General features: G+C 45.6%; 1 protein-coding gene across 1 annotated transcript in view; it reads right to left on the bottom strand.

The window, feature by feature from the left end:
* LOC117727940 (vacuolar protein sorting-associated protein 13B-like) overlaps window positions 1–14,120 on the bottom strand; it is a 305,167-nt gene that overhangs the window by 58,076 nt on the left and 232,971 nt on the right. The window contains exons 40-42 of the mRNA XM_034528491.1: window positions 6,343–6,545; window positions 5,047–5,272; window positions 2,162–2,346 (exon numbers count right to left, since the gene is read on the bottom strand). Of these exons, the coding sequence (XP_034384382.1) occupies window positions 2,162–2,346; window positions 5,047–5,272; window positions 6,343–6,545 (614 nt within the window). The remainder of the gene's footprint in view (window positions 1–2,161; window positions 2,347–5,046; window positions 5,273–6,342; window positions 6,546–14,120) is intronic.

Raw genomic sequence — 14,120 nt, 5'->3', positions numbered from 1 at the left:
ACCAGCTTGTGACGGGATCACACCAGCTGCGACATCAAATCTGGCTAGGGGCCCCTTCCTCACTTCTTACCCCCTCTTGCTTCTGGCACCCTCGCCCTGACCCCCACTGTCGTCTACCTGTAAACGTTCCATGACTGCATCTTGTTGACACCCAGACCTCCTCTGTGGTAGTCCTCGCTCCACTAGGTGTCCACGGGAGCACATTTCCCCACCACGACAAAGGTAAAAACAACAACATGAGATTATAAAATGTGATCAAATACTATATATCATACGCAGTGGATAGTCAAGGAAATACATACATGAATAATATATGGCGGTCTATCATTTAAAAGGGACATATCAACAACGCTGATTTTCAGGTTCATACTTGTATTATGGGGTTTCTCCGGGAACGTGTTACTACTAAAACATACATTTGCCTCATACGTTTTAGTGCCTGTCCCTTTAAGACCCGCTTCCCGAAATAAAGCCCATCTGTTCTGGATGGTGGGCGTTTCCGGTCTTCTGTATCTGTAGCTTTTATATCACGTTCTTACCGGTCGTTGTAATAATGTACTGTTGGAGCCATATCTGTGAATTCATCACATCGTCTTATTACATTTGTCAGCTATCCTTGCATTATGTGAGTTGCTCGAGGGCTGATCCTCAGCTCCTGCTTCCAAGAGACTTTTGCCACAAAAAATTTATAGAAACCTCAACAACGGCAGAAATTAAAATAATATCTGACTAAACATAACCAAAACAAGCTGTGAAACTTTATATGAGCAGGAAAAAGAACAGGAACAATGGATTAGTTCAGGAACAGGACTGGGTTAAGCGTAGCGAACAGGATGACAGAAAACATGCTTTATATATTGTATTACCAGAAATGCCATTCCTAATTGCATGATCAATAAATAAGAGGACACAGAGTGACTTGTGGCTTATAACAGTGTCAGGGCGTTTGACCAAAAATAGCACAAAAAAAAAAAGAGAACGATTAAGGAGGAGGATGTGCACCAACGGGACTTGGGACTCGGCTCGCCTTCAAAGACGATATGCTGGAAAGTGAGGCGGGGGATAGAGAGGCCGAAGATGAGTGATAGGGGGGAAAAGTGGGTTGTCCTGTCCCCCGCTGAGGCCCTGTAGACTCAGTAGCTGCTACGCTCTGCCAAATTATAACCTCATCTGGGGTTAGAGACACCTGGCTATTCACACCGGAGCATGCACGATGACTTCCACAGCTGTCTGACCATGTAGTACATGTTTGGAGAGTCAGCGGGGGTCTCTGTCATTCAATAACACCGAGGGTATGGAAGTTCTCATGACTCATGTCATGGGAATTATAAATGACCCCCATCCCAACTCCAAGACAGTTTATTTCTCTTTCATTGCAGGTGACGTTAAGCAGGGAGCAGTGAGAGAGAGAGAGATGAGTGGAGTCTCTTTCGCCGTCTTTATACAGTAGTGGCCTTGCTTTCCTCCGAGTTTTGCTTTATTTATTCACAATATGTGTGTTTATGATTGGGAAGGGTTTTTAAGAACAATGGGAGAGACGGAGGAATAAAAAGAGAAGAGAGACAGCACCTTGGAAGTAGGGCTGCACCTAAATATTACTATTTTTTTAAATCCCAGAAATAATCTTATTTTTTCCTATTATTTTAACGACTAATTTATTGATTGTTCTAAATATTATTTGTTTAATTCCCTATTAATACAACAATTAATTTCCTTAAAATTAATATCAAAAACATAAATATTTCTGTATTTTATTCAGTCGTCCTGAAAACAGAAAATTGACTATTTTTGTCTACACCTGATCAGAAAATATACTGCCATAGTAATCCTTTCCCTGAACTGTAAAATCTATATTTTTTACTTTAGTCAAGATAATGAAATGTGTATTTGCATCAGTGAGTCACTCCAACATGGCCGGTAGAGGAAATTACCCAATAAACAACGATAAGTGACACATGGCGGAACGTTACCGTAACAACAGCTCTGGGGAAATGCCATTTAACATGGGGACGATGAGGACTCATTTAAAAAGATCCATTAGAAGTGACTAAATACTAAAAATCAGGCTTAGGTAAAGACACTACGCCGTATTTTTGTGATCAATGACCTGGAAGTGTGTTTGGTACGAGTTGGGAGTGAAGCGTGAACAAGAGACACACACCTGCAGGGTGTCCCCCAGGTCGGCAGTGCTGATCTCAGGGTCCTCCGTGGTGTTGAAAGGGACGGGGGTTATCCTGACGAAGGTGAGGACGCGGGGCTCGGGGTACCTCCACAGCATCACCCCCGGGCTGTCCTCCGTCTCGCTGTAGAACACCACCTCATGGGGCCCCGGCAGTCTCTGGGAAGCTGCCACAAAAGGAATACTACCGTCAGAATAACTCAACTTTAAGCTGTCGGTGATGGAGAAGCCAAGCTTATGCTGTGCATTACAGGAAGACATCAAAATAAAGAGGGAAAACATACGGTGAGAGGCTGAGGGAAGATGGTTCATAGTTGAAAGGAAACACAGAAAAAAAAAAGAGCTAAAGATAGACCGACAGATACATGATGATGTGACTGGAAAGCAGAGGATAAACTGGAAGGAATCCATGTATTTGATCTTTTTGAAGATACAGCACATTACTAGTTTACTGCACTAAACTCTTCTGGTTTCATAAAAAAAAAAAATAAAAATACTATGACACAAGATTCCAGAACAAAAAGCCTGTTTTAAAGGCTTAACCGGCCTCCTTGAACATTTACAGATGCTCGCTGAAGAAAGACAAATGTGAAGAAAATGCGAACGTGGGATGCACAATCGCGTGTTGCTGTGATGTTCTACTACGGAATCCGAAACCCCCCCCCCCCCCCCCCCCCAAAAAAAAAATTGTGCTGTAGATGTTTCCACGCTTTCAGAATGTTTATATGCGTAAGAAGCCGTGCATAAACAAAGTGGCTGAGTAAACATTTTCACTATGGAGTAAACAGCCATCGATTGAACCACGCCAAGCACCTGCAAAAGCTGGACAACGCTGGGTCTGAAACCCCTGAGTGGTGTTTGACTTAAGTCGTGGCTGCTGTTTGGGATTCAAGTCCTTTGGAAAAATGTTTATTTGAAAAAAAGAGCATAGCGGAGAACTGCTGCTTTGTTTGGCCCCCGGAGGCACAAACACGCAGTCAGCGAAATCTGTCCCTAGCTATTTTCTCTCCCCTTCATGTGAAAGGCGGTGTGCTGCCCACTTGAGGGGGGAACGGCATTGTTCTTTCAAAAGAAAAGAAAAAGAAGAAAAGTGGCAAATGAAAGAAAAACAAAAAAGGACGCTTTGATGAGGTTTTACTTTCATTGGAGTGAGCTTGAATGAGAGACGGGGGGACAGAAGCCTCCCCTCTCAATCCATCTTTCATCTTCTCCTCCGCCCCGACTCTCCCATCCATCCCTGTGTCGGGCCCCCCCGGGGGGGCCACACGCTGTTCTCTGCACTCCGCTGAGGGCCCCGCTTTTCCTCCTGACCGCTGACAACATGTTGCAGACAGATTGTGCTCTCTGTTCTCGTTCACTACTGTACGTTCTCCTGCTCCAGCCAGCATATTAAACGCATCAAAGACCAGTGGAACAGTGCAACAAACAAAGACTCAACCACAGCTGACAGAGTGGACGGCTGGTCTACAGCCAGAGACAAGTTTGATCCTCTGTGTATAATGTTCCTGTGTGTGTGTGTGTGTGTGTGTGTGTGTGTGTGCAGAGTACAGCACACACAGAGCACAAAGAGGGGGAATAAACAGCATGTTACTCAGAGTGGAACCAGGCAGACATGTCCGATGAAACTTCTTTCCACACAGAGGGCTTTGATCTGACTTTGATTCAAGGCCATGTGTATCTTAAGTGACATCTCACTTTGGCACAAAGGTCCCTTTTTAAAAAAGTTTGTACCAACAGTGTCGTGCATGAACACGCTCTTGAATGTTTTCGGTCAATAGTCGAACTGAAAGTCATTCGCTTGGAACTTAGAAGCGTGAGCTCAACGTTTTAGTGTGCAGGATGCCGGCACGGCTCGAGCAACCAGGGGACATCGGCCACCGTCTGTGCCGTCCCCGTCTTCAAAGTCTCAGAAAAGTCCGGCTGACCAGTGAGGATCAGGCTTGTTACGGCCACGTGGAGCAGGAAATTCACCGGTACAGTTCTGTGTTTTTAACATATGTATGGGTTATTATTATTATACTTCATCAAATGGTGTCGTTGGCTCTAAAATCTGAGGTTACACTATGAAAATGTAATCAGTATGTCGGGCAATATATTAAAAAAAAGATTACACAAGTAAAGATTACAGAAGTAAAAGCAATATGAGACTCACAGTGGAAGTTTAAATACAGAGCTAAAACAAAATAAAATAGACACACACATTTTCATATTTTGTCACCTTGTGGGACTTGTGCTAAAAATGCAAAAGGCATATAAGGGAAGCTCCTTAGCTCATTTAATTAAAAATCGGTGTAAGAATTACGAGTGTACCCACACACACACACAAACACGCACACACACGCACGTGACAGTATATTGGTGTAAAGTGTATTGTGATGAGTTCAGGAGATCTAGAGGTCAAAGGTCGTACAGCCTGGTGGTGCTGGTCAGGATGCTGGAAATAAGTCCGAAAAACTACTTAAAAGTTTCCGACCGGTTTCCGAAGAAAAAAAACCCCGGAAGAAATATAAACGTGAAGCAGTTCATTTGAATCTGTGAGAGCAGAACTTTGAGTTATAATGACCGTGGTTACCGTCCATCCTGTGGATAGCGACTCATGCTTACCACTGTTCCATGCATTTTGAAAACCATGTTGAGAAATAGCAGTGAAACATATGTCCAGGTAAAGAGTGTTGGATAATACTTGTTGGTGACTAACTGACTAATTCAGCAGAACATCGAGTGAGGCGGTGGGGCAAAGTTCCATGAAGCAATCACGTCACTAGAAATAGGATTTAGACGCGTAGCAAGCGCCACTCGACCTCGATTCCAGCCTCGCTACACTATCAGCCCTCTTTGACACTGTGTCATTATGATATATTATTCACCTGAGTCCTGGATGTATTGGAAATGCCCCGTGCGCAGGTCATCTGAGCTGTGCTCCGTCCGAGGGGAGGGAGAGCCCGGGGAAGGTGGCGGCTGGATGTGGCAGGCCTTGCCCTTGGAACGGTTCTCCGATGGATCTGGATCGGCACATTTCTGGAGGTTGAGGTACGCCCTCAGGTGCTCCTCGACCAGCTTCAGGCAGCTCAGGTGTTCCTGGCCCCAGAAGACCTGTCGAGACAGTGTAGAGACGGTGAGAGTGGAGTGAGGGACCAGCAAGTCCCGTAAAAAAAAAAAGAGCGTGGGAGAAGTAACAAAAACAAGAGCGTGATCCGAAGAAGAAGGCTAGACAGTGACGCAGAGTCACAGCTGATGCATGAATGCGTACGGTTAACGATCAATTACCATTCATCTCCAAAACAGGAAGAGAGGCGCTCAGGGTTACCCTCGTCATCACCCCTTCACATCCTGCCTCACATGGCCCAACACAGCCTCACATCCTCCTCACTTCCCCGCGGCATTCCCCTTCCCCGTGCTCCATCAAAGCTAGTCGGCCTGGGGTTTGGACCGAGGGCCCGGAATCTCTGACTCAAAAACTCTTCACACATGGAGCGGCCTGCTTGCCCGCTACTCACTAGCTTGCGATGGTGGGTTATGACTAAACTCGAAAAAAACAGGAACATTTGGGTATTTCTTTCTTTTTCCCAGGTTCTTTGGAAAGAGAGGAACGGGAAGAAAGAATCGGAAAGGAATTCCGGTGTTTTTTCTGCGCGGCACTTGATTGAAACACCACACACGCCAATATTTACAGTGGGAAATGTATGATTACATATTAAGTGTTGAGTTACGAGTCATGTTTCTGCTAATGGGCACGGAATAAAAGCTTTAAGCGAGCCATTAAGAATGGGGGAAGGGGGTTAGGGGCTTCCCCCCCGAGGAAGTAATGTGGAATAATACATTAGTAATAATGCGCTCAGTTACATTGAAAAAAAGGGGATTTTCAGTTTGGACCATTATGTAACTTCTCACAGGAAAATAGGCCCACATAGGATAAAAACCCCCAAATAGCCTTTTAATATTGGTGACTCAAATATACAGTGGAATTACAGCATGCAGCTCCTTCTGCCATCACTCCTTCTGCACACACACACAACAAAAGAGCAGTTTAACTGTCCTTGAGCAGGACACTCAATCCAACCCCGGTGGAGAGGTACTGATCTGACCCCAAACCTCTCGAGACTGTCGCTGTACCAGGTTGATAAACTCAGGATTGCTGTAATTGATGTCACGGGTATACCGACCTGCAGCAGGCCTCCCTTCAGGTCCAGCAGCAGCTTCGGGGGGCCGGGCTCGGGTCCGGGGCTGCCGCTGTGCCGACACCAGCGGGCCTCCAGGGAGGCGCTGCAGGAGAACGGCCCCAGCAGGAGGCGGCTTCGCTCCCTCAGCCCCGTCCTCGCCGACAGATCCCGCAGCTCCAGCCGCACGGACGCGGCCTGCACCGCATCTAGGGAGACAGGAAGGAGCAGCGATGAATGTGCACGTCGAGCAGAGGGCGGGACAATGGAGGGAAAACGGGAGGCGAGCGATACGTCAAAGATGACTCGGACTGATGAGGAAAAATGTCTCGGCAGTGGTACTGAGGAGCAGCCGCTAATTTAGTGATTACACTGGGAAGAAATAAAGAACGAGGGTTCACATAGATGGGAAAATATCCTTAAATACATACTAGTTATAGTTCCAAAGTGAAATATTGATATCTGTAATTACATACAAAAACTAACACAGTACATTGATACAAGCGCAACCAAGCCAGATGGAACTGAAACGCATAAACAATTCAACCTCAGAATTCAGCTGCACGAAGGCTTTTTAATGTGATTGGTTCCTCTTGATGGACAGACATTGGGTGCTTGCCTTTGCCTTTATGATTCTGAATAGATATCTGATGAAATATTCAAAAGTGTACTTAATGTAAGTTGACTGGTATGAATCAGAGGAAGCTAGACTATAAATAAGTTTGCAAATGAGTGTTTAGAGTTGTTCCCAATATTTGGGCTAATAAACACATCCTCCGTCGATAAGAAGAGCAGACACCCGTGTGTCTCTTTGAACAGGTGTGTGCGCTCTGGGGTCACGGCTCTGGGGTCACGGCTTCACCATATGGATTCAGGTTCAAACTGCTCCTCTGATTGTGGTGAAACTGAGAAGTTTAGCAGACATGATGTTGAGAGTGAGAAAAACCCTGATGGGTACCAGTCAGGAGCCAAACACCCACTCAACCTGCAAGAAGCAAGAGCAGCAAAAGCCTCAAGTTAACAGGCCTTTCCATTAACACAGGGTTGTGTCACCGTGGTCGCAGGCCGGCCTGAACTTTTGGTCGCGTAAATAAGCGGACTGAAACCCCTTTTTGCTCCTCGTTGACATGGGAGTGCAAAGCAGCAGTAGCCCATTTGGAAAACTCAACTCTCGATGACTAATAATGCCCCGAGAAGCGGCTTTTACTTCAGTCTGAGAAAGCAACAGGAAGTAGCCACACGGGTAGGTAGGCATTATAGTTTCTATTATTTACAGGCTTGACCTTAAATGTCAACAGTAATACGAAAATAAAGAGGGACAATTTGACAGATAGTTTTGACTGCCATAAAAAAACACTAACAAACAGAGGCCATCTCTTCAACACAACCAGGTTAAACATTAGCAAAAATATGTACAAAAACTGGGCTTGTTTGCACTACAATTTGTATTTATTGGTGTAGAGAGGAAGTTCTGGCCAAAATGTAAAACTTTCCACAAATTAACAAACATTATCAAAAAATATGTCAATGCATTAATGCTGCCCACGGAGTGTAAATGAGGTGGATGGAATCATCATGAGGTATGTGAACCCCTGGGATACATGAAGGCACTCCAGGAGGTACGTGAGATAAAAAATAAAAAAATCCATTCAAAAATCCATTAACAGGTTATTTAATTCTGTAACACTGTTCATTCTGTACACATGACATCTATTGCATCTGTCCATCCGGGGAGAGGGATCCTCCTCTGTTGCTCTACTTTTTTTCTATTATTTGGGAGTTTTTCTTTTATTATAATTTTTAATCCCTATTTCTATTATTAGTCATTTGAAGAACAACCTTAGTTTGCTTGGCCATCATGTGAGATAAAGCAGGCTCGATGGAAGAGATGGAAAGGCCTTTGAAGGGAGTGGGGGCGATAAATGAGAACACTAATAGATATAGACGTGGAGGCAAGGAGAGAGACACAGAACCAGAGTGTGTGTGTGTGAGAGAGAGAGAGACAATTTGATGAAGACATGATACACAAGCGTCTTCACATCTGCCCTGGCTTGGTCAGATGACGAAGGAACATCTTATTCAACGTTCGACAGGGGGGCGGGGGGGGTATCCAATGAAAGAGTGCTGCTCTTGAATAAATCATAGTGGGGGGGAAATCTTACACTGGGATGACTCAACCCTCTCATGAAAGACACGGTTGATACAAGTTGGCAGTTCACCTGCTAATATCTCGCGGTGCAGAGCGAGCTGTTAGAGATTACTTACTGAACTGTGGACGCGGCTCTGATTTATTAGACAGCACGAAGGGAACTCCCAAATGGGCTTGTTAAACGGAGGATCTTTCATTCACACGCGTATTAAAGGAGACACGGACATATTCATACACGCATGCTGAAAAGAGAGAGAGCCAAGTGCATGTAGATGCAGACCGTGCACACCCAGGTGAACAAGTGGAAATTAAAACACACACACACAGACACAGAGACACACACACACACTCACACACACCAATGTGCATCAAAGCATTCTCTCCTGTCTCACTAAGCCCAGTTGACCGCAGCATCCTGGTGCTGAAGCCAGCAGCAGCAGCAGCAGCAGCAGCAGCAGCCAGCCAGCACGCTTAATAATCACCCTAATCGGGAGGGGTTTTAATGGGGGGGAATCCCTTTGTTTCTTCACCTCTTAACTCCATTTTTCCATCCAGGTTGAATAATAGTCAAGAGGCACATATCTTCCACGCTCTCTCCATGTATGACCGCCCAAGAGACGTCACGCTGCTGAGCGCTGAGGGTCGTGGGAAGGGAGGAGCGCAGGGAATGTTGAGGAGATGGAGGAAAAGGAGCTGGGAGAGTCTTGGAGGAAGAGGCGGGGAGTTACCTGGGAGCACGTGTTTGCCACAGGGGAGACTGTAACGTGGTAACGGAGGAGGACAGAAAGCAAGTCACACAGAGAGAGAGAGAGAGAGAGAGAGAGAGAGAGAGAGAGAGAGAGAGAAGTGCACCGACTATGGAGAAGTACCTCATACACCCCACTACAAAACATCCCATCCCACATGTGCATCTGTGAGACCCCACAGAACAGCATGGCGATGAACAAGAACATTGTGTAGCTAAGACACGCACACTCACTGACACACACACACACACATCGGAGACAGCTGTTGCTTTGGGGGTATTTAAGGTGGCTCCACTTTATGTGTCAGATGGCTGAATGAAATAGATCCTGACATATGGCGATGGCAGGAACACACATGTGGACACAGAGCAGCACCTTGAAAGCACTTTCCTTATGCAGCCCCTCATTTAACAACCTATAGACATAATTTAAAGACCCACACTTGACAGTTATAACACCGTCTATACTCATAGCCACGCAGCGACAGAGCACTAACTAGACACTGAGATACATCGTCACTTCTCCAAATACACACACACACACACATACAAATAGGAAAGAAACAAGACGTTGTACGTGTGTGCGAGAGCTCAAACAAAAAGGAACTACCGTTTGTCGAAAAGCTGTGAAACACACTTCGAATGAACACACAGATCAGTGCACGCAAACCCACACACCTGTGTATATCCCGAGCTCACACTCGGCAGGAAACCAGCGCACGTGAGCGAGCGCCCTACCGGAGCGACGCGCAACCTTTTCGACCTCGGGGGAACAGAGTGGGTGGTGGGGGAACAGGGTGGGTGGTGGGGGAACAGGGTGGTTGGGAACCTTCCCCAAAGAGAAATGCATGTCTGGCACGCGCTCAGGAATCGTAGACATTGATTTACCGTGTCGGTTTTCTCCCTGGCAGCCGTTATCTGACCACGGCCTGGCTGATTTATACCCCGGGATGCGCTGGAATCAATTAGACGAGACCTGAAGGAGTCATTACCTAACTAGCTGGGACCCTCGAAGACTGTCTGGGATGGTAGGAGTAATAGGAGTAATATATTGTCAGTCACCACAGGAATACACTATCCCCTCACCACAAGACCACTACGGGACACTGGAGGATACTGGGTTCCATAGCTGGGGACAGCAGGCAGCTGTCCGTCATCCGAGCCGTCACACAGAGACTGATGAGTGTTGATGAGTTGCACATGTGACAGTCCTATTGAATTCAGCTCTACATTAGATTGGTAAATGCTGTGATTAAAGAGGGTCGTATTCCCACAATTTGCTGTTTTCACAGGATGCCATTCAACTCAAGCCTGATGGGTCCTGACAAATTATCGGGTTTTAGGCGGAGTCCGGGCCATCTCTTTTTTTTATACAGCTTCAGGCTCGGCAGGGTTTTGGTAATTTTTCTAAATGTAATTTAATAATAAATCCCTTTGTTTCTCTGGGGCTGCTCCGACTGGCCTGAGTCTGTGTGTGTGATGTGTAGGACGTGCGGTGCCCAGTGAAAAGTGAACTGGACCCATCTTACGTGTTACATTAGCCTGACAGGGTACCACTCAGAACTGGAACAAATAAAGCACAATGTTGATAAAAGGGTGGCTTCTTAAACCCCATACTGATTCAGGACCGGCTTCTTTAATAAACAACATTATGGCATTGACTGAACTATGATCGTGCTTGGATTGTTCAGGATTATGACTATTTAAGATGACAACCATGATTATCTGGTCAGTACTGGACAAACATATAGTGACAACGTGGTTTCATGCCTCTACTGACCTCCAGCTCCTGTTGTATCAACACATACATACTGAATATTAGAAAAAACAGGTTTATTTTGTTAGCCGCCATGTCTTCGTGCTTGTATCTATAAACTATATGTACTAGAGCTGAACGATTAATACATTAAGAAAGATTAGTTGATTGGCTGAAAAATAATGGGCAACTATTTTGATCAAGGAACACCTTTAAAGAATTAATTTAAAGCAAATATGGCAAAACTTATCCTCTAAATTGTGAAGATTTGCAGGTTTTCTCTGTTATGCGATACCATCATGAATATGTTTAGGTTTTGGAGTTGACAGCTGGACAGTTTCCTGCCCTCATGTCTTCTGTGTGATACATTTATATGTTAAATGCATTGAAAACGATTTGTTAGTAGGGTTAACTTGCCAGACATACGTCTCCTTGTGTTGGGCGTTGCCTCTCCCTGACTATTGATATGATAGGATGGAAAAAGAGAGTGGCTTTCTTTCAGCAGCGTAAACAAAGTGACGCCATCGTAACTCAAAGAAATGAAATAAAAACTTGGAAGAAAATAAGAATCGATGGGTATCTTTCACTTTGTTCCACCAACAGAAGTGTGCTGGAGTAAATCACCGTGAAGAAGCAGGGGGTCTGCAGAGGCAAAGGGCTTTGTTGTTGTTGTACGCATGTCAAACAGCGAGCACTAGTAACATGGTCTGCTGATACGTATATGAGTGTGTGTGCGTGTGTGTGTGTTGTAAGGAAATCGGGGGCACTCTATGGGCAGTCGATGGAGAGCTGAGAGATTAGGGAGGGTCTTGTTTCATGGACCTTAAGACATATGTTCTCCCTCTCAGCCCCCCCTCCCTCTCCTTTCTTTCATTGAACTATAAATGCCCCCCTACCTTGGGGAGTGGTGAGCCGTGGACGGAGGGGAGGTATGCGGGCCTTCCACTTGCTTTTCATTAACACAGGATCTGGTAACACACCTCACTGTCAACCTAATCCCCTCTCTCTCCATCTTGTCCCCTGGCAGAGGTGGGGAAGGGGGGAGGGGGGGGGGCTGCCATGACCAGGTACAGAGCCCCAGATGTTCCAGGGATGAGGGAGAGGCGGGGTGGGATGACAGGGTCGTCACCTTGTTGCAGCTATGGCTGTACGCTGATGAAGACAGGGTGGGGTGGGGTGAGCGTAATGACATACTGAGGAGAGCACTGTTACCGCTCTCACACATAGAGGTCTTCTGTTCTCCCCCTTTTGTCCTGTATTCCATCTTTCTTTCTCCACCTCTCCTGCTTCCTTTATCCAACGTTGTCTTTCTTACGCGCTTCCGTCCTTGTGCTTTCTACTTCATCTGCATCTTCTTCTCCATCCAAGTCCTCCTCCTCTGGCCCTCACGTTACTCCATTTATTTTCCTCCCCCTCTACTTCTCTATCTCCATCAGCCTCCTGCTTCCGTTCATTCACAACTCTTTCCTCTTCCTCCCCTCTCCTGTTTTCTCCTCGGCATCATCCAGAGGTCCATCGATCTCGGCCTGCCCCCCCCCTCCCCTGAATACCGGTGGAGGAGCAACGGCAGCAACAGTAGTGGTGCACACTGTAGCGGTAGTCGTGCTACATTCTTCTGTCTTACATCTTTCATGTACAGCCTCTCCCGGGGGGGTCATTCCCGCTGACTTATGGTGGCAGCTCAAAACACTACGACCTAACAGCACGGCAATCCTAACCGTTATCTTTGTGGATAAAAAAAAGAGAAAGAAAAACACTCCAAGGTATTTGTTTCTGAGGTGTACAGAGCCAACTGGAGGGGGCCCCGAGTGCTGAGTGATGGAGGCGGCGCAGCTGAGGCTAAAAGTCAGCAGATACATCTATTGTCACCAGTGATCAGGCTGCGTAATCGGAGACAGTTTGTCTCCGTACGACGGCAAAGAAATCTGGAAACACTATGGGGACAGAAGCGGGGGTGGGGCACAAAGATCTATAAGAGTGCTAACATTTTTCCAGAAAAAAGAAGAAGAAACAAACAGGGTGAGACAAACATGTTACTCTCACATTGTTGCAGTCCTCGTACAGAAGTTTCTAGAATGAGATCTACACACAGGATCTGAAACCTCTCAGGTATTTCACATAGCACTAAAATATGATATATGAGGAGCACAATGAAACTTTAGTTGCACATGATGACAGCATTAGTTTTACAGCAGTTATTATAACTTGCTTGTGCAGAACAGTCATACGTGATTTTTTTGGGGCCTTAACAACAAAGAGCGTACAGCCAAACTGGGGACCAATGAACCAGTGGATACCAATAAACACCAATGGTCCTGCATCCAACATTTGTATTTGCGTACAGTAAAATTGGAATGTCTTAAGGGAAGCGGTATCTCTGTTCACGCTGCTGGAACAGTAACGGTAAACCATATCATGAAAAGACAGTTCACTGCACACTAAGAGGTTTACCATAAACAAATCAATCTACTTTTATTAACAAATCTCTTTTGAAACGTAGTTCTGTGTGCAAAGGAAGAGAAATCACTTCCAAAGAGGCTTTGATGGTCTACCCTGAACCATTTGCTTGTGAAGACACAGGTGCTTTGTTACAGTAAGGCTCCATTAAGAACCTTTACACCCAAAGAACTGTTTTGGGAATAAAGAGTTCTTCAAGGATTGTTGAAACCCTGGGAGGGTTTTATCTAGAAAATAAATAAATGGGTTCTCGGTTGATCCCCCCCCCCCCAGGTGGATTCTCGATGAAATATGGGAATATAAAAAGGATTCCCATTGGAACCTCCTGGGTAGGATTGAGATTACATCCTTGGAATATTAAAAGGTTCTGTGCCTTGTCATGGCATTAAATAATTATCTCTAGAACCCTTGTAACATACATGTAAAATATCAGTTGTTCTAGATGAAGACATTGGAATATAAAAGGGTTTTTGGTAGAACCCTTTGGGTGGGTTCTTGTGAACACCCTCAGAGGGTGAACATTTTCTGGATAGAACCTCCACAGAGGGTTCTGGGTGGAACCATTAGCCATATATATGGGTTATCTGTATAACCTGTCATACAGGGTTCTGGGCAAAACCTTTCACAATTGGTTATAGGTATAATCCTTTATGTTGGGTTCTGGTAGAACCCCATAA

This window comes from Cyclopterus lumpus, chromosome 25 (assembly GCF_009769545.1).
Source record: "Cyclopterus lumpus isolate fCycLum1 chromosome 25, fCycLum1.pri, whole genome shotgun sequence".
NCBI lineage: Eukaryota > Metazoa > Chordata > Actinopteri > Perciformes > Cyclopteridae > Cyclopterus > Cyclopterus lumpus.
This window is presented reverse-complemented; position numbering and strand designations above follow the sequence as displayed.